Raw genomic sequence first — 25402 nt, 5'->3', positions numbered from 1 at the left:
GCTAGGTCCACTAACTACAAGGCCTTAGTCACCTTTACTCGGCTCTTGGGTGCCTCGGCATCAGGGCAGGCACTGTCTTCTTCGTGTGACCAGGGGTGCCGTAACCCTCATGAGGAGTCACGGCGGTAACCAGTGACCTCTGGGGTAATGGGTGGCCAAGGCAACAACACACCCTCCAGATATTTTCCCTGTTCACCCCTAATATATATATATATATATATATATATATATATATATATATATATATATATATATATATATATATATATATATATATATATATATATATATATATATATATATATATATATATATATATATATATATATATTAGGGGTGAACAGGGAAAATATCTGGAGTTTTTCTTTTCTTCACTTTATTTCTTGCAATATTTCACCTTCACAGAAGGCATATTCAGGCTAAAATACATAACCACATTTAGTATATCACTAAAAGATTCTGTTTAAAATTAAGAGCAAAGCTACTAACCCATAAAGGAGCACAATAATAAGAGTAAACAAAATCCAGCATATGTTAACAGTATTTTTTTTTTTCTTATGTAGGAGGGACACTGGCCAAGGGCAACAAAAATCCAATAAAAAAAAATGCCTACTGAAATGCCAGTCCCATAAAAGGGTGGAAGTAATAGTCAAAAACTGATGAATAAGTGTCTTGAAACCTCCCTCTTGAAGGAATTCAAGTCATAGGAAGGTGGAAATACAGAAGCATGCAGGGAGCTCCAGAGTTTACTAGAGAAAGAAATGAATGATTGAGAATACTGGTTAACTCTTGCATTAGAGAGGTGGACAGAATAGGGGTGAGAGAAAGAAGAAAGTCTTGTGCAGCAAGGCTGTGGGAGGAGGGGAGGCATGCAGTTAGCAAGATCACAAGAGCAGTTAGCATGAAAATAGTGGTATAAGATAGCTAGAGATGCAACATTGTGGCAGTGAGACAGAGGCTGAAGACAGTCAGTTAGAGGAGAGGAGTTGAGGAGACGAAAAGCTTTTGATTCCACCCTGTCTGGAAGAGCAGTATGAGTAGAACCCCCCCAGACATGTAAAGCATACTCCATACATGGACAGATAAGGCCCTTATACAGAGTTAGCAGCTGGGGGGGTGTGAGAAAAACTGGTGGAGACGTCTCAGAATACCTAACTTCATAGAAGCTGTTTTAGCTAGAGATGAGATGTGAAGTTTCCAGTTCAGATTATAAGTAAAAGGACACACCGAGGATGTTCAATGTTGAAGAGGGGGACAGTTGAGTGTCATTGAAGAAGAGGGGATAGTTGTCTGGAAGGTTGTCAAGTTGATAGATGGAGGAATTGAGTTTTTGAGGCATAGAACAATACCAAGTTTGCTCTGCCCCAATCAGAAATTTTAGAAAGATCAGAAGTCAAGCATTCTGTGGCTTCCCTGCGTGAAATGTTTACCTTCTGAAGGGTTGGACGTCTATGAAAAGACGTGGAAAAGTACAGGGTGGTATCATCAGCGTAAGAGTGGATAGGACAAGAAGTTTGGTTTAGAAGATCATTAATGAATAATAAGAAGAGAGTGGGTGACAGGACAGAACCATGAGGAACACCACTGTTAATAGATTTAGGAGAAGAACAGTGACTGTCTACCACAGTAGCAATTGAACAGTCAGAAAGGAAACTTGAGATGAAGTTGCAGAGAGAAGGATAGAAGCTGTAGGAGGGTAGTTTGAAATTCAAAGCTTTGTGCCAGACTCTATCAAAAGCTTTTGATATGTCCAAGGCAACAGCAAAAGTTTCACCAAAATCTGTAAAAGAGGATGACCAAGACTCAGTAAGGAAAGCCAGAAGATCACCAGTAGAGCGGCCTTGACGGAACCCATACTGGTGATCAGATAAAAGGTTGTGAAGTGATAGATATTTAAGAATCTTCCTGTTGAGGATAGATTCAAAAACTTTAGATAGGCAGGAAATGAAAGCAATAGGACGGTAGTTTGAGGGATTAGAACGGTCACCCTTTTTAGGAACAGGCTGAATGTAGGCAAACTTCCAGCAAGAAGGAAAGGTAGATGTTGACAGACAGAGCTGAAAGAGTTTGACTAAGCAAGGTGCAAGCACGGATGCACAGTTTCAGAGAACAATAGGAGGGACCCCATCAGGTCCATAAGCCTTCTGAGGGTTTAGGCCAGTGAGGGCATAGAAAACATCATTGTGAAGAATTTTAATAGGTGGCATGAAGTAGTCAGAGGGTGGAGGAGAGGGAGGAACAAATCCAGAATCATCCAAGGTAGAGATTTTAGCAAAGTTTTGAGTGAAGAGTTCAGCTTTAGAAATAGATGTGATAGTAGTAGTGCCATCTAGTTGAAATAAAGGAGGGAAAGAAGAAGAAGAAAAGTTACTGGAGTTATTTTTGGCTAGATGCTAGAAGTCACGAGGGGAGTTATATCTTGAAAGGTTTTGACACTTTCTCTTAATGAAGCAGTATTTGGCTAGTTGGAGAACAGACTTGGCATGGTTCTAGGCAGAAATATAAAGTGCATGAGATTCTGGTGATGGAAGGCATAAGTACCTTTTGTGGGCCACCTCTCTATCATGAATAGCACGAGAACAAGCTGTGTTAAACCAAGATTTGGAAGGTTTAGGTCGAGAAAAAGAGTGAGGAATGTATGCCTCCATGCCAGACACTATCACCTCTGTTATGTTCTCAGCACACTAAGACGGGTCTCTGACACGGAAGCAGTAGTCATTCCAAGGAAAATCAGAAAAATACCTCCTCAGGTCCCCCCAACTAGCAGAGGCAAAATGCCAGAGGCACCTTTGCCTAGGGGGATCCTGAGGAGGGATTGGAGCAATAGGACAAGATAAAGATATGAGACTGTGATTGGAGGAGCCCAACGGAGAAGAAAGGGTGACAGCATAAGCAGAAGGATTATAGGTCGGGGTCAGGAAAGGTCAAGAATGTTGGGCATATCTCCAGGACGGTCAGGAATAAGAGTAGGGTGTTGCACCAATTGCTCTAGGTCATGGAGGATAGCAAAGTTGAAGTCTATTTCACCAGGATGGTCAGTGAAGGGAGAGGAAAGCCAAAGCTGGTGATGAACATTGAAGTCTCCAAGAATGGAGATCTCTGCAAAAGGGAAGAGGGTCAGAATGTGCTCCACTTTGGAAGTTAAGTAGTCAAAGAATTTCTTATAGTCAGAGGAGTTAGGTGAGAGGTATACAGCACAGATAAATTTAGTTTGAGAGTGACTCTGTAGTCGTAGCCAGATGGTGGAAAACTCGCAAGATTCAAGAGCGTGGGCATGAGAGCAGGTTAAGTCTTTGGGCACATAAACGCAACATCCAGCTTTGGACCGAAAATGAGGATAGAGAAAGTAGGAGGGAACAGAAAAGGGGCTACTGTCAGTTGCCTCAGGCACCTGAATTTCAGTGAGGAAAAGAAGATGAGGTTTAGAAGAGGAGAGGTGGTGTTCTACAGAGTGAAAATTAGATCTTAGGCCACGAATGTTGCAGAAGTTAATGAAGAAAAAGTTGAGGGGGGTGTCAAGACACTTAGGGTCGTCGACAGGAAGGCAGTCTGACCTGGGGACATTTATGGTCCTCTCCCCAGATTGGGACTCCGAGGCTGGTGTGGGAGTCGCCATGATGATTTAAAAATTTTTGAGTGAAGGGTGTGTGTGTTATTAGGTGCTTGTAGTTTTGTGTGGAGGAAGAGAGTTGTCTTTAGAAGGCAGGATGTGACTGCCCCCCTTGTGTTGTGAGACACAAAGGGAAACGTTCAGTGAGGTCACAACTGGGTTTAATGATAAGTTCACAGCACCCCTTGAACAGTGCTTTAGACCTCACTGAGAGTAATTATCATTTCGGCAGGTGTCTACTGCCTCCTCCTGTTAGACAGGAGTATTTAACATATTGTTAACAGTATATTAAATAAAAAAAATAAATAAAAACAGCAAAAACAATGTGTGAAGTAATAGTGATATATTGATGAATATATTGGACACTGATATTGGATGAAAACAAGTGGAATAAATAAGTGTGAGTAGCTAAGTGGAACCAGCCTGGTGTGCACTCCCTGGTAGAAGGGTGAGGACTGACGGATGGTGGTGTTGTGGAAGTTAGATTGATTTGTAGCTCCGAGCAGAGATTATAAAAGGTACAATTGGGATGATCATAATTGATTATTTAATTCAGGTTTTAAGTGCTTAAGATAAATAGCTTCTAATATTTTAATGTCTGTATGTGCATCTGCTTTATGTAATATTCTTAAGTCTTTTTTTTTGGAAAAGAAGGTGGTCATGTTCATGTGAATCTGTTCTTATTGTCAAGAATGGGGGATGACCTAGTTGTTTTTGTTTTCATATCAAATTACCTTCATAATCACTAATTTTATGTGTAAGAATCCTCTTGGTTTTTCCAATATATCGAGTCTTACAACTTGAACAGTGAAATTCATAAATGATGCTGGAGATGAGTTCAATAGGGATACTGTCTTTAAATTTAAAGAAAGAAGCATTAATAAGGTTATTGGTGAAGATGAAAATTAATTTAGTGTCAGCAAATTCATTACACCTTCCTTTAATGACACCCAGATGACACCTAAGAAATACATAAAATTACCTTACTATGGCCACCTTAGTTATACTGTTAGAAAAAGACTCGGTACCATACTTAAAACACAATACCCTGACACTAAATTTATTTTCATCTTCACCAATAACTTTTACTATTGCCTCATTCTTTAAATTTAAAGACATCTGCATGAGTATTAGGTGGCTGCGTCTGATAGTGTCCTGCAGTGATACATTGAGCACAGACGTGAAGAATGTGCTGTGTAATTTTTCTTTTTGAGTCAAGATACTGTATCAAATTCTGCCAAAAACTTGGTGATACAGAAGCAAAGACTTCAGAAGGCCTTTGAAGATAATGCTATGGTAAAAACACAAATAAGGGAGTGGTACTACTGGTTCAATGAAGGCCGCATGGACAGTGTGCAGCACTGTTAAACTGATAATGATCTTTTTTTTTTTTTGTACTACAGAGGAATTGTGCACCATGAATATAAACTATAAGGTTAGACAATGAATGAAGAATACTATATGGTCATTCTTCACTGCCTTCATGAGGCTGTGCAGCAAAAAACAACCTGACCCGTGGGCAGCAACGAATTGGGAACTTCTCCATGACAATGTACCCACTCGTTCCACCCACATTATCCAAGCATTCCTTGTCAGGCATAACACACCACTTCCTACTTCTAAAGACTTGGCTCCTTGCAACTTCTAGCTATTCCCAAAGCTCAAAAATATACTCAGAGGGAGAAGATTTCAGCCAACAGAGAACATTAAGCAAAATTTGACAGCACATCTCTATAGCATCCCAAAAAGTGATTTCCAGAAATGTTTCCAGCAGTGACAGGAACATTGGCAGACGTGTGTAGACTCCAAAGGTGAATAATTTGAAGGAGACTAAATCAAAATTTTGAGTTTTTAATATTACTTTTTTTTTTTCTTTATTAAAGGTCAGATACTTTTTGACTATGCCTCATATATATATATATATATATATATATATATATATATATATATATATATATATATATATATATATATATATATATATATATATATATATATATATATTTTTTTTTTATGTAGGAAGGACACTGGCCAAGGGCAACAAAAATCCAATAAAAAAATATGCCCACTGAAATGCCAGTCCCATAAAAGGGTCAAAGCAGTGGTCAAAAATTGATGAATAAGTGTCTTGAAACCTCCCTCTTGAAGGAATTCAAGTCATAGGAAGGTGGAAATACAGAAGCAGGCAGGGAGTTCCAGAGTTTACCAGAGAAAGGGATGAATGATTGAGAATACTGGTTAACTTTTGCATTAGAGAGGTGGACAGAATAGGGGTGAGAGAAAGAAGAAAGTCTTGTGTAGCGAGGCTGTGGAAGGAGGGGAGGCATGCAGTTAGCAAGATCAGAAGAGCAGTTAGCATGAAAATAGCTCATTTTTATGTATTTTGAGGAGAGACATAGTGGGTAAGACTAATTGAATCTTTGAAATACGTAAAGTGTGATCCCGTTGAAGAATCTTGATGTAAACAAACAATTTTCAGTGCTCAGGAATAATCACGAGCCACCTATAATTCTCTCAGTGACCCACAACACCATCACTACTGCACAACTACATTTTTCCAGCAGCTTTTCTCAGTAACAAGATGTCTAAGTGTTATGATCACCTTCATTTTGGTGGTGAGTGGGTTGCTCCTCTCTGTGTCCCTCTGTAAGGCTTCCCTCGTTTAATTGGGGACAAGGAAAAATACCTGCATGATCTAAACATAGGAGGAGGCAGTAGACTCCCAGTGAGGTCTAAAGCACTGTTCAGGGAGTGCTGTGAACTTATCATTAAACCCAGCTGTGACCTCACTGAACGTTTCCTTTTGTGTCTCACAACACAAGGGGGCAGTCACAGCCTGCCCTCTAAAGACAACTCTCTTCCTCCACACAAAACTACAAGCACCTAATAACACACACACCCTTCACTCAAAAATTTTAAAATCATCATGGCGACTCCTACACCAGCCTCGGAGTCCCCATCTGGGGAGGGGACCATAAATGTCCCCAGGTCGGACTGCCTTTCTGTTGACGACCCTAAATGTCTTGACACCCCCCTCAACTTTTTCTTCATTAACTTCTACAACATTCGCAGTCTAAGATCTAATTTTCACTCTGTAGAACACCACCTCTCCTCTTCTAAACCTCATCTTTTCCTCACTGAAACTCAGGTGTCTGAGGCAACTGACAGTAGCCCCTTTTCTGTTCCCTCCTACTTTCTCTATCCTCATACTCCATACTCCAAGAGTATGGAGTTGTTCTGCATACAACTCACCAAAAATGTAAGCAGCATTGTACCTCTGCTGTGAAGGTGAATTTTGCTTACAACCTGTCTAAAAATGTAGAGAAGGGTTAAGCCTTTCAGGATCTGTGCTTAGCTGAAAACCAGATGCCCTTCTGTTTCTGGATGCTTCATGTATATTGTTATGTACAGCAAAATAGAGAGTAGGGATAGTGAGAAGATAGAAAACAAGGAAAGATAAGGAAGGGGAGAAATAAAGAAGGAAAAGGGGAAAGAGTGGGAAGGGAACAAGTTGCTGACGTGACGAGTCCTACCATAAACTTTATATATAAAATAGAAGTTGATCTTTCCCACTTGATTTCCATCCATTCCATTCCTTTTTGAAAGTTGAAATTGATAGATCTTATAGAAGAAGAGTTGTTCTTCCTCAAAGAGTGATAACTTTTATTCCAGCCCTCCAAATATTCCCACTATATTTTTTTAAACTTTAGTGTTTAGAGTGTGTGAGAGAGCAACATGGTGAGTGGAGAAGAGGCAAGCAGAACAAATCCTTACCCCCATTCTCCACTTCCCCTTTCCTACTTCCTTCCCAGTTTCCCAGGATTGTTCTTATTATGGTGGCTCAGTCATTAGCTGGCCAGTGATCATACAGAGTGGACTCATGATGGATGGAGGCATGTTAAAGTATACACAGGGAGGGTTTATTAGGTTTTATAGATAAGGGTGTGTTTACTGTGTGACGTCTTAGACTATTGTGTACTATGTACATCCTATAGGAGGCCTGGATATTGTTTGAAGGACGTAAATAGCCATATTCAGCTACTACTATGCGTGTTGAGCAGGCATGTCATGCATAGTTTTTTTTCGTGTGTCCCGATGTCCATTATGTATTTGTACAGAGTACTTATGGGAGCAGGCTGCTGTCCTTTCCCCCTTTCTGCCTAAGTATAGTGTCTTGTTGTGGGTCAAGTGTGTATGTCTGAGTGTTGTAAGGGTTGTATCCTTGTTAAATGCTACTGGTTTTTTTTGTGGCCCACAATTGTGAATGAGACAGACCTGAGGATTGTATAATCTTTGTGCTAAGCTTTCTACTTTCTTCTCAGATTTCCACCAATTTTATAGGAAGTCGGAATCTGTCTTCTGGAAGATTGTAAATTATACTGTTAACTGACCAGAGGGTATAATATTCTGGTGGAACAGTGGATGGTTTTTGTTCTTGTGGGTGGTTGTCCAACAGGGGTATTACCCTCACCCTGGGGGTGTATTGTCTATACTGTCTGGGCTCCCTAGCATGTGGCTCATTAGTTTTTTTTCCAGCTTGGGGGATTAAGTTGATGTCTGTCATACTCCCTTCTCTGTTGGTGGGTTAAACGGAGTGGCAATCCAATTGAGGATGTGTAGTTGCTGGCAACTGTTAGGTGCCTGGATTCATTGTATTTGTGGCCCGCACTAGACTAGAAGAAACTAGTTTTGGGGAAGCTGACCTGATCGTAGTGGCAGCTATGAGGGGAGCTGTATCTGGACATAACAAAACACACACACACACACACACACACACACACACACACACACACACACACACACACACACACACACACACACACACACACACACACACACACACACACACACACACTAGGACCATGCCTAACATGGTTAATATGTACTGCAAACATGCTGCATTAGGTAATCTGCATTAGGTAAACCAAAAAAAAAATAAAGGGATCCAATGGAGAAAATTCTAATTGGTTCCAGAGTTTCCCATACTTCAACTATTTTTCCACCTAAACCTATCCTCAGGTACTGACAACATACCGTATTTGATGGCTCATAAGACGCACCTTTTCTCCATTTCTCAGTAAATGAGCCTGGTTCCTATGTGGCCAAGGTTCAGCATTGAGGCAGTGGTTGGTGGTAAGTCTATGGCAACAGAGGTTCTAAAATCAAACCTCAGACATCTTCGCACATGTAAACAAAGTGATGATTGGTACTACATCACAAAACAACTCTTTCAAGGTAACAATATATAATAGGTCATACTTACTGGTAATTCACATAGAATGACACCAGTCAGGAAGAATTTGCCTAAGTGACCATGCACCACACATTGCATGTACTAAAACAAACATGCAGTTGGTTATGCGCCAAACCTGGTGACACGGGCAAGTTTCACTGTGTTCTTTACAGTGTGATGCTGTTACTCCTTGAAGTAAGACACACTTTCATACAATTAAAATTGCACCTATCTTTTAAGATTCTTATGAACAAACTTTATTATCTCTGTAGTCTCTCACAGTCACTGCCAATGCCATATGCCAGGTACATGTTTAGACCTTACAACAGGATTGGTATGTAGGCTACTAGCAAATATTAAAGTTTTTAAATACAAAGTATTGAGAGTTAATAATGATCTAAATGCATGTGAGTCTTCAAATGTCAGGTGAAATCCTTCACTTCATATTCAGGGTTTAAATCCACTCATTTATCATTTTTTTCATTTCAATGTCTGCCAAAACTGGGTGCATCTTATGAATTCATGCGTCTTATGAGCCATCAAATACGGTAGGTAATGACTGTCTTTATGAATGTAACTTTGTGCATGCAATAAATTACTGTTAAATGGTTGTTATTCAGCACAATAAATAATGTTTAGGACTCACCTGGATTCCTCTTCTATACCAGATCACTATTTGCAGGAACACTCATGAGTTGGCTCAACACTTTGCATTGAAAAAACACTAGCCATAACACATAACACTTTTTACAAGAATATGAGAAAAGAGGCACAAAATTAAAACAAAACACTTTATTCTGAGTCTTCAGTCTTCACCTTACTCCCAAACCCTCCAAAATCAAAGTTAGAGACCTCATCTTCATCTTTTTGATCAGTCAAGATTTGTTTAAGTTCTTACTCTTCATTGAGGGATGGGGGACTGTCTGCTATGGGTGCCTTAAAGTAAACAGTGATGAGTACCTGCTCCTTCTTATTTAAGTGATTCCTGTAGAACTCACTATAAGGCTCCAACACTGTTGATGTATTCCTGAGCTGCTTGCACCCTGGCAGTCTCAGGATCCAGCTCCATAACTTTATCTTTTAGGAGCTCACACAACTCCAACTCCCTTACATTTGTGGCGGTCAGCTGTTTTAGCTGCTCCCCATGTTCCATTTCTCCATCTTCTTCCTCTTCTTCCTGCTCCTCTGCTTCCTCCATCAATTCCTCCACAGACATCTCTTGTTGTTGAACTTTTACTAAGTCCATGATTTCCTGAGCAGTGGCACTGTCAGAGGTAGAAATTTTCTGGGCAATACTAACAGCTTCTGCCACCTGCCTCTCCATCTCCTTGTTTGAGGTGGAATGTGCAGCAGTCTGCCTGTCCTCCTCACCCCTTGCTCAACTGGCCACCTTCAGGCTGTCCCGCACCTTCTGTTTGTTGCTTCTGATCATCCTGATCGTTGACTCATTCACCTTAAACTGGGAAGCAATGACCACAATCTTCTTTCTCTGTTCTAGGAAATCCAACACTTTTCCCTTTTGCTCCAGGCTCAAAGCTCACCTCTTCCGATGAGGATTGTTGACTGGAATATGGCATTGTCCTCCTAACATGGCATGCAAGACAAAGAAAATTGTGCAAGGTTAGGCTGGTGGTGTGGATGGTGTGAATGGCATGGGTGGCAGGGTGGGAGTGAGAGGGAACAAGGGCCAGCTTGGCACGACATCATGGTCCTGATTGTTGTGGGCTCCTTGAATGACTACTGCATTGAGTATTGCAAAAAAATGTGTTATGTATGACTTGGAATTTTTCGTTTGACCACTTTAGGTAAAGACATGTAAGGTAAATCCACGTTAGGCACAGTTCTAGTGTTTTTTTTTTTTTTTTATGTAGGAAGGACACTGGCCAAGGGCAACAAAAATCTAATAAAAAAAATGCCCACTGACATGCCAGTCCAATAAAATGGTCAAAGCAGTGGTCAAAAATTGATGAATAAGTGTCTTGAAACCTCCCTCTTGAAGGAATTCAAGTCATAGGAAGGTGGAAATACAGAAGCAGGCAGGGAGTTCCAGAGTTTACCAGAGAAAGGGATGAATGATTGAGAATACTGGTTAACTCTTGTGTTAGAGAGGTGGACAGAATAGGAGTGAGAGAAAGAAGAAAGTCTTGTGCAGCGAGGCCGTGGAAGGAGGGGAGGCATGCAGTTAGCAAGATCAGAAGAGCAGTTAGCATGAAAATAGCGGTAGAAGACAGCTAGGTATGCAACATTGCGGCGGTGAGAGAGAGGCTGAAGACAGTCAGTTAGAGGAGAGGAGTTAATGAGATGTAAAGCTTTTGATTCCACCCTGTCTAGAAGAGCAGTATGAGTGGAACCTCCTCAGACATGTGAAGCATACTCCATACATGGACGGATAAGGCCCTTGTACAGAGTTAGCAGCTGGGAGGGTGAGAAAAACTGGCAGAGACGTCTCAGAACACCTAACTTCATAGAAGCTGTTTTAGCTAGAGATGAGATGTGAAGTTTCCAGTTCAGATTATAAGTAAAGGACAGACCGAGGATGTTCAGTGTAGAAGAGGGGGACAGTTGAGTGTCATTGAAGAAGAGGGGATAGTTGTCTGTAAGGTTGTGTTGAGTTGATAGATGGAGGAATTGAGTTTTTGAGGCATTGAACAATACCAAGTTTGCTCGGCCCCAATCAGAAATTTTAGAAAGATCAGAAGTCAGGCGTTCTGTGGCTTCCCTGCATGACATGTTTACCTCCTGAAGGGTTGGACGTCTATGAAAAGACGTGGAAAAGTGCAGGGTGGTATCATCAGCGTAGGAGTGGATAGGACAAGAAGTTTGGTTTAGAAGATCATTAATGAATAATAAGAAGAGAGTGGGTGACAGGACAGAACCCTGAGGAATATCACTGTTAATAGATTTAGGAGAAGAACAGTGACTGTCTACCACAGCAGCAATAGAATGGTCAGAAAGGAAACTTGATATGAAGTTACAGAGAGAAGGATAGAAACCATAGGAGGGTAGTTTGGAAATCAAAGCTTTGTGCCAGACTCTATCAAAAGCTTTTGATATGTCCAAGGCAACAGCAAAAGTTTCACCAAAATCTCTAAAAGAGGATGACCAAGACTCAGTAAGGAAAGCCAGAAGATCACCAGTAGAGCGGCCTTGACGGAACCCATACTGGCGATCAGATAGAAGGTTGTGAAGTGATAGATGTTTAAGAATCTTCCTGTTGAGGATAGATTCAAAAACTTTAGATAGGCAGGAAATGAAAGCAATAGGACAGTAGTTTGAGGGATTAGAACGGTCACCCTTTTTAGGAACAGGTTGAATGTAGGCAAACTTCCAGCAAGAAGGAAAGGTAGATGTTGACAGACAGAGCTGAAAGAGTTTGACTAGGCAAAGTGCAAGCACGGGGGCACAGTTTCGGAGAACAATAGGAGGGACACCATCAGGTCCATAAGCCTTCTGAGGGTTTAGGCCAGCAATGGCATGGAAAACATCATTGCGAAGAATTTTAATAGATGGCATGAAGTAGTCAGAGGGTGGAGGAGAGGGAGGAACAAGCCCAGAATTGTCCAAGGTAGAGTTTTTAGCAAAGGTTTGAGCAAAGAGTTCAGCTTTAGAAATAGATGTGATAGCAGTGGTGCCATCTGGTTGAAATAGAGGAGGGAAAGAAGAAGAAGCAAAGTTATTGGAGATATTTTTGGCTAGATGCCAGAAATCACGAGGGGAGTTAGATCTTGAAAGGTTTTGACATTTTCTGTTAATGAAGGAGTTTTTGGCTAGTTGGAGAACAGACTTGGCATGGTTCCGGGCAGAAATATAAAGTGCATGAGATTCTGGTGATGGAAGGCTTAAGTACCTTTTGTGGGCCACCTCTCTATCATGTATACCATGAGAACAAGCTGTGTTAAACAAAGGTTTGGAAGGTTTAGGACGAGAAAAAGAGTGAGGAATGTATGCCTCCATGCCAGACACTATCACCTCTGTTATGTGCTCAGCACACAAAGACGGGTCTCTGACACGGAAGCAGTAGTCATTCCAAGGAAAATCAGCAAAATACCTCCTCAGGTCTGCCCAACTAGCAGAGGCAAAACGCCAGAGGTACCTTCGCTTAGGGGGATCCTGAGGAGGGATTGGAGTGATAGGGCAAGATAAAGATTTGAGATTGTGATCGGAGGAGCCCAACGGAGTAGAAAGGGTGACAGCATAAGCAGAAGGATTAGAGGTCAGGAAAAGGTCAAGAATGTTGGGCGTAACTCCGAGACGGTCAGGAATACGAGTAGGGTGTTGCACCAATTGCTCTAGGTCATGGAGGATAGCAAAGTTGTAGGCTAGTTCACCAGGATGGTCAGTGAAGGGAGAGGAAAGGCAAAGCTGGTGGTGAACATTAAAGTCTCCAAGAATGGTGATCTCTGCAAAAGGGAAGAGGGTCAGAATGTGCTCCACTTTGGAAGTTAAGTTGTCAAAGAATTTCTTATAGTCAGAGGAGTTAGGTGAGAGGTATACAGCACAGATAAATTTAGTATGAGAGTGACTCTGTAGCCGTAGCCAGATGGTGGAAAACTCGGAAGATTCAAGAGCGTGGGCACGAGAGCCCACATTTCTAGTGTGTGTGTGTGTGTGTGTGTGTGTGTATATATATATATATATATATATATATATATATATATATATATATATATATATATATATATATATATATATATATATATATATATATATATATACATACACACACACACACACACACACACACACTAGAACTGTTCCAAATGTGGATATATATATATATATATATATATATATATATATATATATATATATATATATATATATATATATATATATATATACAGGGATTTCTCAAATTATGGGAGAGATACATTCCTGAAGAATCGTGTAATGTGAAAATCGCATAAAGTGAGCATGATTACTGAACTAAACTGTACAGTACATACCAAGTCTGGAGGATTGCATTCAGCTGACATTAAGTTGAAGGATATGAGTTGTGGGATATCAAACACACCTATAAAGAAGTTTTGTTTTATTATTGCTTACTTGTACATGTTTATGTTAAGCTGTACAGTTACATAGATTTGTATTGACTATCTCAGTCACTGGGTAGCTCTGTCTTTGACTCCACCTCTGCCTCATGCTCACTGGACCACTCTGTATCAGACTTCACCTTCATGTTGGGTGTGTTGGGTGCATCTGGGTTTGTGTCTGATTCCATGACTGGCTTGGGTGTGTCTGCTTGAAGGAATGCTGTTATAGATTGTTGTTTCTTTTTTGTTGCGTTTCCTTCAGCAACACTTCATACATAACCGATAATTTTGCTCATCACTCCTCTGGTAACTGCAGTGCTTCTCTCCACATTTGTATCATTTTCTTCTATGATTTTTATTGCTTGCCTCTATAAGTCTGTACATTGGGACAAGTTTGTGGCTGTCAAGGTTCGCCAAGGTTGTTCTTCTGATGCTGCTGCTGCTGCTTCCTTCATGAGCTGCACTCACCCTCTCTCTCTCTCAATCTCTAATATGTCCTCATTAAAGAGTTCCTCCCAGTGAGACTGCAGCGTTCACAATCACTGAAATTTTCTGCTCCTTATCAATTCTCTCCAGGACTTCTAGCTTTTGCTCTTAGGTTAAGATCTTCCTAAATCTCTTTGGTGTACTGCCACTTGCTACAGAAGTTAAAGGGCAATTGGAAGCCATGGTAAAAACTGTGGTAAGGCACTGAGAGAGGAAAGCAGAGATGTTAATACTAATGGTGCGCAGGTAACAATGAGCTTGAAGCAACATGTGAAAGGACAGCATGTTGGCGATACACATGTGAAACACCTGGTGACATCTGGTGGCCGTATCACAGAATTAAGCCAGCCATGCAACTTGATTTTCTTGACATCATGTTATTCTAAATAATCTGTGTAATATGAAAAAATGACTAATTTTTTTCATGTTATTCCAAAAATCACATTTTCTAGACACACATAAATTGAGAAATCCCTTTATATATATATATATATATATATATATATATATATATATATATATATATATATATATATATATATATATATATATATATATATATATATATATATACACACACACACACACACACACACACACACACACACACACACACACACACACACACACACACACATACGCAAACAAACATACACACACACATACAGAGAGTGTTCGAGTTATGAGTGAGATACTTTCTGGAAGTCTGCTTGTAAGTCATTTTGCTCATAAATTGTCATCATAATTTTTTGGTACAAAAAAAAGTGTATGTTCCACAGACAATGTAATGCTTGCTTACTTGATACTTAATACCATGAGAGATAATGTTCTGTAAACAATGTAATGCTCACTTTCTGCAGCCATTACTCAGAGGCATGGGGAAGGAGTGTGTTTTGCATTGTCTCCTTGGTCATTGGGTGTTGAGCAACGCCAGGAGTAAGAGGCACGAGAGGGAGGCAGAGAAAGGCGAAGAGAACTAGGGGGTTATATGTTAGAGAGCCCTTTTAGTAGATGTTACTTGAGTATACAAAGCAATAGGCCCCTGCCTGCAGAGTTAGGACTGGTTTCTACAGGAGCCTGCCTGTGATTCGCGTGCCTCTGTAATTTGAAGAGATTTTGCATCGACTCCTCATTGCTTCCTCCCCTTCTGTCTGTGGTTGTTGTGCTCTCATATCTTTCTTTAATGTTTTGGGCCATTAAATGCGTTTGGCATTCAGAGCTCACTGCTAGGAGCTCTGAAGACAGAGGATTTCATACTATCCTGCATATGTATAGCTGTCTGTAGTCCTCCAGGAGACTGCATATGGTCTACTTATGAACAGGAAGATATTCTTTTGGGCATGGGTTGGCCTGTTGTGTGGGAGGTTGTCCACAAAATATTATAAGCCTCATACTTGTGTGTTCTTCGTCCTAGCTGTGCCTCCCCCAGCACATGGTTTGCGATTCTTTTTCAGCAAGTTGGGGTTTGTTGTTTGTTATATTTCATTCTCGGTTGAAGGGTTAAACCAAGCCCTCCCCACTTCCCTCACAATACTCCCCACTTGTCTCACAACACTTCCCACCTGCCTTGCAACACTCCAATACTCCTGATCTTCCTCACAACACTCTTCACCTGTCTCCCAACACCCCACCTGCCTCACAACACTCCAACACTCCTGGTCTGCCTCACAACACTCTTCACCTGTCTTGCAACACTCCCCACCTGCCTTACAACACTCCCCACCTGTCTGACAATGCTTCCCATCTGCCTCACAACACTCCGCACCTGCCTCACAACACTCCAACACTCGATCTGCCTCACAGCACTCCCCACCTGGCTCACAACATTCCCCACCTGCCTCAACATTCCTCACTTGCCTTACAACACAACACTCCAACACCTCTGATCTGCTTCACAACACTCCCCACCTGCTTCACAACACTCCCCACTTACCTCACACAACACTCCCTATCTGCCTCATAACACTCCAACACTCTTCATCTGCCTCACAACACTCCCCATCTGTCACAATGCTCCAATACTCCTCATCTGTCTCACAACCTTTCCAGTAGTCAGGTTGTTAATGCTAAGTTTAAAAGAAGACTGAATGAATTTACAAAATGGGAATGATCAATAGAAATAGGTAGGTATGCCAAACACACAGACTGCTGTATGTAGGTCTGACGGCTTCTTGCAGTCTTTATTTTCTTATATTCTTATGCTCATGTACTTGAGAAATGTCATCTCCTTATGTTCTTAGGTCTTACATTCCACTGACTCAGGTGCTTGATAGACAAGGTAATTTTCTTGTGTTTTTAAGTTCCTATTTTCTGCTGATGTAGGAGAGATGAGGTCATTTTCTTGTGTTGTTATGTTCCATTGACTTGAGTGTTTGATAGATGAGGTTTTGTTCTTTCATTCCACAGGTGCAGGTACTTGAAGGATGACGTTTTCTTATGTCATTATGTTCTTATGTTCCATTGATGTAGGTATTTGAGAAATGGTAATTTTCTTATATTCTTGTGTTCCACTGATGTAGATATTTGAGAGATGGTCATTTTCTTACATTCAGGTACTTGAGAGAGGAAATCATAGAGGGAGAGATATATGACGGAGCAGACAGACACAATGGGGAGGTGGCTGCTTTTCATCTAAGCCGCCTGCTTGCTCTACCCACTGTGCCACTCGCTGTGGGTCGCTGGGTGTCTCTCAGAAAGCACATCTTACCTGTGGCTTCCAAAGAACTTGCCACCACCTTCTTCAAGATGGAAGGTAATCAGATTATTATCATTGTTGTTATTATTGTTATCATTATCATTGTTATAGTTATTATTATTATTATTATTATTATTATTATTATTATTATTATTATTATTATTGTTATTATTGTTATTATTGTTATTTGTTATTGTTATCACTTTTATTATTGTTATGATTTTTTGTTTTTTGTCATCAGTTTTGTTATTATTATTTTTGTTATTATTATTATTATTACTATTATTATTATTATTATTATTATTATTATTATTATTATTATTATCATCATTATTGCTGTTGTTGTTGTTGCTATTATTATTATTATTATTATTATTATTATTATTATTATTATTGTTATTGTTATTATTATTATTATTATTATTATTATTATTATTGTTATTATTATTATTATTATTATTATCATCATCATCTTCATCATCTTCATCTTCTTCTTCTTCTTCTTCTTCTTCTTCTTCTTCTTCTTCTTCTTCTTTTTCTTCTTCCTCTTCTTCTCATTTCTTTTATTATTTTTATTTATTTATTCATTTAATCCTAAACTGCCCATATAGAAAAATTAATTGGTTAAGTTTCCATTAAGCCTATTTAGAAGGAAAAGTCTACAGAATTTGTCCTGTCTACTTGGACGAATTTGTTGTGTATCATGATATATTTAGAACACTACCTTGGCCCTTTGTTCCCACTGGTCTTTCATTGGGGTAAGAGGTATTGAGGCAGGAGAATGTGTTTAGCCAGTAGTGTTATGCTAATTTTTGCCTCAATGGAGGGCTCAGTTTAATTCTTCGACTGAGAGGGGAGTATAACAAGCACCAAAAAAAGCCCAGTTTGCTGAGAAAGAATCGCAAACCATGTGCTGGGGAGGGGGGCACAGCTAGGATGAAGGACGCACAGGCATGAGGCTTATAATATTCTGTGGACAACCTCCCACGTAACAGGCCAACCCATGCCCAACAAGTTATTCTCCTGTTCGTGAGTAGTCAATGTGCAGTCCCCAGGAGGACTACAGACGGCTACACACATGCAGAATATAAAATATGAGAGCACAACAACCACAGACAAAAGGGCAGGAGTCAATGAGGAGTTGATGCAAGAAGTTATCTCTTCAAATTACAGGGGCATGCCAATCACAGGCAGGCTCTTGTAGAAACCAGTCCTAACTCTACAGGCAGGGGCCTATTGCCTTGTATACTCAAGTAATATCTACTAAAAGGGCTCTCTAACATATATCCACCTGGTTCTCTTCGCCTCTCTCTGCTTCTCTCTCATGCCTGTTACTCCTGGCCTTGCTCAACACCCACTGACCAAGGAGACAATGCAAAACACACTCCTTCCCCACACCTCTGAGCTATGGCTATGGCTGCTTTCTTTCTTTCCTACTCCTCCTTCCACAAGACCTGTCTCTGGCTCTCACCTAGGACTTGCGATGGCATCTCCTGTAATGCCGACATGAGGAATTACTCCTGCAGGGAGTCATGTTTGTAGCATCTTTTCTCCAGCAGCTATAGCTGCTCCATCTCCTCCTGTGATTCTTATCTCTCCTCCTCCTTTTCCTCTTACTCTTTCCTCTACTTGCTCCACTATTCCACTTATGCTCACCTTTCCTGTTCCCTCTGGTACACAGCCTACTCCTTTTTCTGTACTTCTCCTCACAACACAAACACAAGAGTCATCTAACAACATCATCCCTACGCTCCTGACACACTCAATATGCCCACCAGACACTGTGGCAGTCTGGAACATCATTGTGGCACTGCCAGGTATCAAACTTCCTGGCTGGTCAACCCTGGCCCACCAGTCAAGGCTAACTCACTGGCCCGTCCAATTCTCCACACTGCAGAACATACTACGTCCTTCACTGAGTATTTGCTGCCCACACCTTCACTCCATCTTGCCTGCTCCTGGCTCCTCAGAACCACCATGTCACACGCATAAAACGAGTAAACTAAAAAGGCCACTTTCAGCACAAAAATAAGAGGAACCTCCTGCCTGCTCTTACTTAAATAAAATGGTACTTCCTGGATGTGACATGACCAAACCTGTTTCTCAATGTCAGGCACAACAATACTATCACACTTCACTTCTCCTGCCAACCATTGGATAACACAGAAGTTGCTACAATGGAAGGCTGCTCCTTTCCAGGATACAGCACACACATTCCCGCACATGGAGCAAAGCCCCCGCACATGGCCGTCCGAACACAACCATTCCCGGCTCCAACCTGAGCCAGGCCGACATGAACCTGGGCCAATTCCACTGGTCCCAGCAACTGCTCTTGTGTGCAGTTACTTCACATCATATCCAACTCCTTATCACTTTGAAGAGGATGGTGTCCATCATCATATATACTATACTACCCAGACCAGCACTTGACATTTAACAATGACTTGGCCAAACAAAGCCCCCAGCAATGCTGTGGGTGACCCTTGAGGGGCAATCATCACTTTATCACCAGCAGCTTCACTCAACACTGCTTCCTGATGTTGCACTGTGACATTCACATCAACTGCAACATTTTCACAGCTCCTACAAGGAGGAATCGAGGTAGTAACATCTCTTACAATTCCCACACCAGGGAAAACAATAGTAGCCATAGCACAAGGGAGAGGGGCCCCTAGACAAGAGGTAATCAGGCTTGCCCACCTGATCAATGCAGCAATAATCAACAAATGTGGCCATCCCATGCCACCAAAACTGTTGCAACTGCTCCCAAGTTTACCCAACTCTAAATCAGCCAAATGCTGGGGTGCTATGTACTACTAGCACATGTATTTCCTTAACTGTGGATTGCACAACAAACTGAAGCTCCAAATCTATCCTCCTCTCTCTCTGCTGGCTATACAGAGTAGGGTTACTCTCTACCAAAACTGCCCTACCCTCTACTTCTTTACTGCTCTCTCCTGCATTAACAGTGAGTGGAGTAATGCATCCCTGTAGAGCAGAACTCTTGTTGAACATGCTGGCAGCCATAGGGATAGCTCACTATGTGAGCTATCCCTATGTATCTGGTCATGGCAGGAGAGTAGCCTGCTCCCTGCCTCTGGTACACTCCACAGGGGAAGAAACTCCCACCTCCCTAGCAGAGTTAGAAGTCTCCTCACCCTCAGCAGTGAACCCTAACACACCAGACACACCAGGCTGGGGCATGGACTGATTACTGGCACCCACAGCCTCCAAACCATGTGACAACTCTGCATGAGTGCCACCTCCAGGGTGCTCTGCAAAGTGAGGCAAACCAGCAAACAAAAAATCCAATCCCATCTCTCCAGCCTCAACCTTGGCAACACTTCCAAAAATGTCATGTGTTTCCTGTGATAGCTCTCTTCTGGCACAGTCAGCCTCAGCACCATGACTCACAAATGAGTTCAACTTTAGCTTGCCCAAACCTTTGCCAGCAGCAGGACAGGCCTCTGGGCACTCTCCCCACACTGTGGCATCAACACCAACTCTGTACTCCACTCTTGGTGGCTCTACCTTATTGTAATTGACCCCAGGAGTTGCAGAGGGCACAGGCACCCAATGCCAGGGTGCTCATCTCACCTTGGTATGAGTGATAACATTAACAGAGTCAAGGATCTCATCAGTAACCTCCACACTTGGGACAATGTCTGCAGTGGACTACACCCAAACTCTCCCACTTGCCAGGTCATTCTGTGAAAGGAAATCAACACCTGATAATGGTAGGTTTTTTGCTAGGGCCACCCTTATCTCCACAGTCACTAGCAGGCACACAAACATCATCTCCATCATAGTGAAGTTTTCCATGGCACCATTTACCCAGCATACAGCAACTTATCTCCCATTAATATTCCTGCACAGCGACTGCCGTACTGCCGTGTCTCTCAAAATAGTAATGGGATATTCAACCCCAGCAATCTCAACAGTGCTCTTACAGAAGAAAGGGCAGCACCCATCCAAATTTCATGGGGGACAGTGAGGTATCACTAACAGATGAGGGGGCAGCACTTCCTGCCTTTCTACCCTCACTACCGAACATGTACTGGATCTCATCACTTTCCTAGTCTCGGCCCTGTGAGACAATCAAGGCTACTGGCTTTTGGGAGACTTGAAAGCCATGGCTGTCACTAATTTGGTACAATTAAATTTAAAACGCCCAGTATTCTTACAATAATGACATATAGGCTGCATGCTGTACCTGGGAGTGCTATGCTTTATGCTCCCAGTCTGTTTCTGTTGGGGCCTGGGTGGAGACTTGTTACTAACAGGATTTACTCATCCTAACTTTTTACCAACACAACTACTATGATGTGGACTTTCCATCGACCCAGCACCTGCTGCGCCTCCAGACAAACTATCACTGACCCTGCCAGATGTCCCACTAATCCAATGAGGCAGAAGTCTGTGAACCAACACATGGTCACCTGACCACATAGCTGTCTTCTTTAAGGTCTTAAACCTCTTTTCTTGGAGCAGTGGCACAAGTTCCTTCTCAGCCACATTAATGAACTGCTCCATCACCATGAGGTCCTTTAACTCAGAGAAGGAGGTGACACGCTTGCTAGCTATCCACTTCTCAAAAGTTTCCTTGAGATAGTGAGCACACTCATGGTAAGAGTCACCTGGGCCTTTTCTTCCCTCCTCGGAACTGTAACCCATAAACCTTGGGCTGTAGTTCATAGGCTCTCGGGATGTCAGCCTTAAATTCCTCATAATCATCAAAATCCTCCACTCACATCCTGTCATAGACTTTTAATGCCTTGCCCTTCAACATCTTAGCCAATCAAATTTGGCTGCCTTCTTCTCAAATCTGAACCACTCTGTCACCTTTTCATCAGACTCATATATGAACTTCAAACTTCAAACTTCTCACCATCTGACTTTTTACTGTATCCTCCCTCACTCCTCTTTTCCTTATACCATGAGGTGAATTAATCTCTATCCAAGTATTCTCCAACTCAGATATTTTATTCTTCTTAGGCTCTTCCTTCTCATACATTCTTGTCTCTTTTTCCTTCTTCGCCTCAAAGAACTTAGCTTCTCTCTTGGCCTCAAGCCTCCTGGCTTCCCTAATCTCCTCAGCCTTAAGCTTTCTTGTTTCAGGTTGAGCTCCAATCCAAGCCTCCTCATCTCTCTCCTTCTCAGCTTCCAATTCAAACCTCTTAGCTTCTCTAGTCTCCTTCTCTGCTTCTAGCTCAAGCCTCTTTATTCCCAACTTAAATATCAACTCCTGGGAAAATCCACTAACACTGACAGGAGGAGGCAGTAGACACCTGCCGAAACAATAATTACTCCCAGTGAGGTCTAAAGCACTGTTCAGGGGGTGCTGTGAACTTATCATTAAACCCAGCTGTGACCTCACTGAACGTTTCCCTTTGTGTCTCACAACACAAGGGGGTAGTCACAGCCTGCCCTCTAAAGACAACTCTCTTCCTCCACACAAAACTACAAGCACCTAATAACACACACACCCTTCACTCAAAAAATTTTAAAATCATGGCGACTCCTACACCAGCCTCGGAGTCCCCATCTGGGGAGGGGACCATAAATGTCCCCAGGTCGGACTGCCTTTCCGTCGACGACCCTAAGTGTCTTGACACCCCCCTCAACTTTTTCTTCATTAACTTCTGCAACATTCGCGGTCTAAGATCTAATTTTCAATCTGTAGAACACCACCTCTCCTCTTCTAAACCTCATCTTCTTTTCCTCACTGAAACTCAGGTGTCTGAGGCAACTGACAGTAGCCCCTTTTCTGTTCCCTCCTACTTTCTCTATCCTCATTTTCGATCCAAAGCTGGATGCTGCGTTTATGTGCGCAATGACTTAACCTGCTCTCGTGCCCACGCTCTTGAATCTTCCGAGTTTTCCACCATCTGGCTACGACTACAGAGTCATTCTCATACTAAATTTATCTGTGCTGTATACCTCTCTCCTAACTCCTCTGACTATAAGAAATTCTTTGACTACTTAACTTCCAAAGTGGAGCACATTCTGACCCTCTTCCCTTTTGCAGAGATCTCCATTCTTGGAGACTTCAATGTTCACCACCAGCTTTGGCTTTCCTCTCCCTTCACTGACCATCCTGGTGAACTAGCCTACAACTTTGCTATCCTCCATGACCTAGAGCAATTGGTGCAACACCCTACTCGTATTCCTGACCGTCTTGGAGATACGCCCAACATTCTTGACCTTTTCCTGACCTCTAATCCTTCTGCTTATGCTGTCACCCTTTCTTCTCCGTTGGGCTCCTCCGATCACAATCTCATATCTTTATCTTGTCCTATCACTCCAATCCCTCTCAGGATCCCCCTAAGCGAAGGTGCCTCTGGCGTTTTGCCTCTACCAGTTGGGGGGACCTGAGGAGGTATTTTGCTGATTTTCCTTGGAATGACTACTGCTTCCGTGTCAGAGACCCGTCTTTGTGTGCTGAGCGCATAACAGAGGTGATAGTGTCTGGCATGGAGGCGTACATTCCTCACTCTTTTTCTCGTCCTAAACCTTCTAAACCTTGGTTTAACACAGCTTGTTCTCGTGCTATACATGATAGAGAGGTGGCCCACAAAAGGTACTTAAGCCTTCCTTCACCAGAATCTCATGCACTTTATATTTCTGCCCGGAACCATGCCAAGTCTGTTCTCCAACTAGCCAAAAACTCCTTCATTAACAGAAAATGTCAAAACCTTTCAAGATCTAACTCCCCTCGTGATTTCTGGCATCTAGCCAAAAATATCTCCAATAACTTTGCTTCTTCTTCTTTCCCTCCTCTACTTCAACCAGATGGCACCACTGCTATCACATCTATTTCTAAAGCTGAACTCTTTGCTCAAACCTTTGCTAAAAACTCTACCTTGGACGATTCTGGGCTTGTTCCTCCCTCTCCTCCACCCTCTGACTACTTCATGCCACGTATTAAAATTCTTCGTAATGATATTTTCCATGCCCTCGCTGGCCTAAACCCTCGGAAGGCTTATGGACCTGATGGGGTCCCTCCTATTGTTCTCCGAAACTGTGCCTCCGTGCTTGCACCTTGCCTAGTCAAACTCTTTCAGCTCTGTCTGTCAACATCTACCTTTCCTTCTTGCTGGAAGTTTGCCTACATTCAACCTGTTCCTAAAAAGGGTGACCGCTCTAATCCCTCAAACTACCGTCCTATTGCTTTAATTTCCTGCTTATCTAAAGTTTTTGAATCTATCCTCAACAGGAAGATTCTTAAACATCTATCACTTCACAACCTTCTATCTGATCGCCAGTATGGGTTCCGTCAAGGCCGCTCTACTGGTGATCTTCTGGCTTTCCTTACTGAGTCTTGGTCATCCTCTTTTAGAGACTTTGATGAAACTTTTGCTGTTGCCTTGGACATATCAAAAGCCTTTGATAGAGTCTGGCACAAAGCTTTGATTTCCAAACTACCCTCCTACGGTTTCTATCCTTCTCTCTGTAACTTCATCTCAAGTTTCCTTTCTGACCGTTCTATTGCTGCTGTGGTAGACGGTCACTGTTCTTCTCCTAAATCTATTAACAGTGGTGTTCCTCAGGGTTCTGTCCTGTCACCCACTCTCTTCTTATTATTCATTAATGATCTTCTAAACCAAACTTCTTGTCCTATCCACTCCTATGCTGATGATACCACCCTGCACTTTTCCACGTCTTTTCATAGACGTCCAACCCTTCAGGAGGTAAACATATCATGCAGGGGAGCCACAGAACGCCTGACTTCTGATCTTTCTAAAATTTCTGATTGGGGCAGAGCAAACTTGGTATTGTTCAATGCCTCAAAAACTCAATTCCTCCATCTATCAACTCGACACAATCTTCCAGACAACTATCCCCTCTTCTTCAATGACACTCAACTGTCCCCCTCTTCTACACTGAACATCCTCGGTCTGTCCTTTACTTATAATCTGAACTGGAAACTTCACATCTCATCTCTAGCTAAAACAGCTTCTATGAAGTTAGGTGTTCTGAGACGTCTCCGCCAGTTTTTCTCACCCCCCCAGCTGCTAACTCTGTACAAGGGCCTTATCCGTCCATGTATGGAGTATGCTTCACATGTCTGGGGGGGTTCCACTCATACTGCTGTTCTAGACAGGGTGGAATCAAAAGCTTTTCGTCTCATCAACTCCTCTCCTCTAACTGACTGTCTTCAGCCCCTCTCTCACCGCCGCAATGTTGCATATCTAGCTGTCTTCTACCGCTATTTTCATGCCAACTGCTCTTCTGATCTTGCTAACTGCATGCCTCCCCTCCTCCCGCTGCCTCGCTGCACAAGACTTTCTTCTTTCTCTCACTCCTGTTCTGTCCACCTCTCTAACGCAAGAGTTAACCAGTAT

At 42.0% G+C, this 25402-nt stretch overlaps 1 protein-coding gene across 7 annotated transcripts in view; it reads left to right on the top strand.

The window, feature by feature from the left end:
* The window catches only part of LOC135115178 (glycosaminoglycan xylosylkinase-like), a 183227-nt gene that overhangs the window by 80751 nt on the left and 77074 nt on the right, over window positions 1–25402 (top strand). For all 7 annotated transcript variants that reach the window (XR_010275840.1, XM_064031681.1, XM_064031678.1 and 4 more), the window contains one exon: window positions 16915–17114. Coding sequence is in view for 6 of the 7 variants with exons in the window: in XM_064031681.1 (XP_063887751.1) it covers window positions 16915–17114 (200 nt within the window). In the remaining variant the exon portion in view is untranslated. The remainder of the gene's footprint in view (window positions 1–16914; window positions 17115–25402) is intronic.

The sequence above is a fragment of the Scylla paramamosain genome, chromosome 29 (genome assembly GCF_035594125.1).
Source record: "Scylla paramamosain isolate STU-SP2022 chromosome 29, ASM3559412v1, whole genome shotgun sequence".
NCBI lineage: Eukaryota > Metazoa > Arthropoda > Malacostraca > Decapoda > Portunidae > Scylla > Scylla paramamosain.
This window is presented reverse-complemented; position numbering and strand designations above follow the sequence as displayed.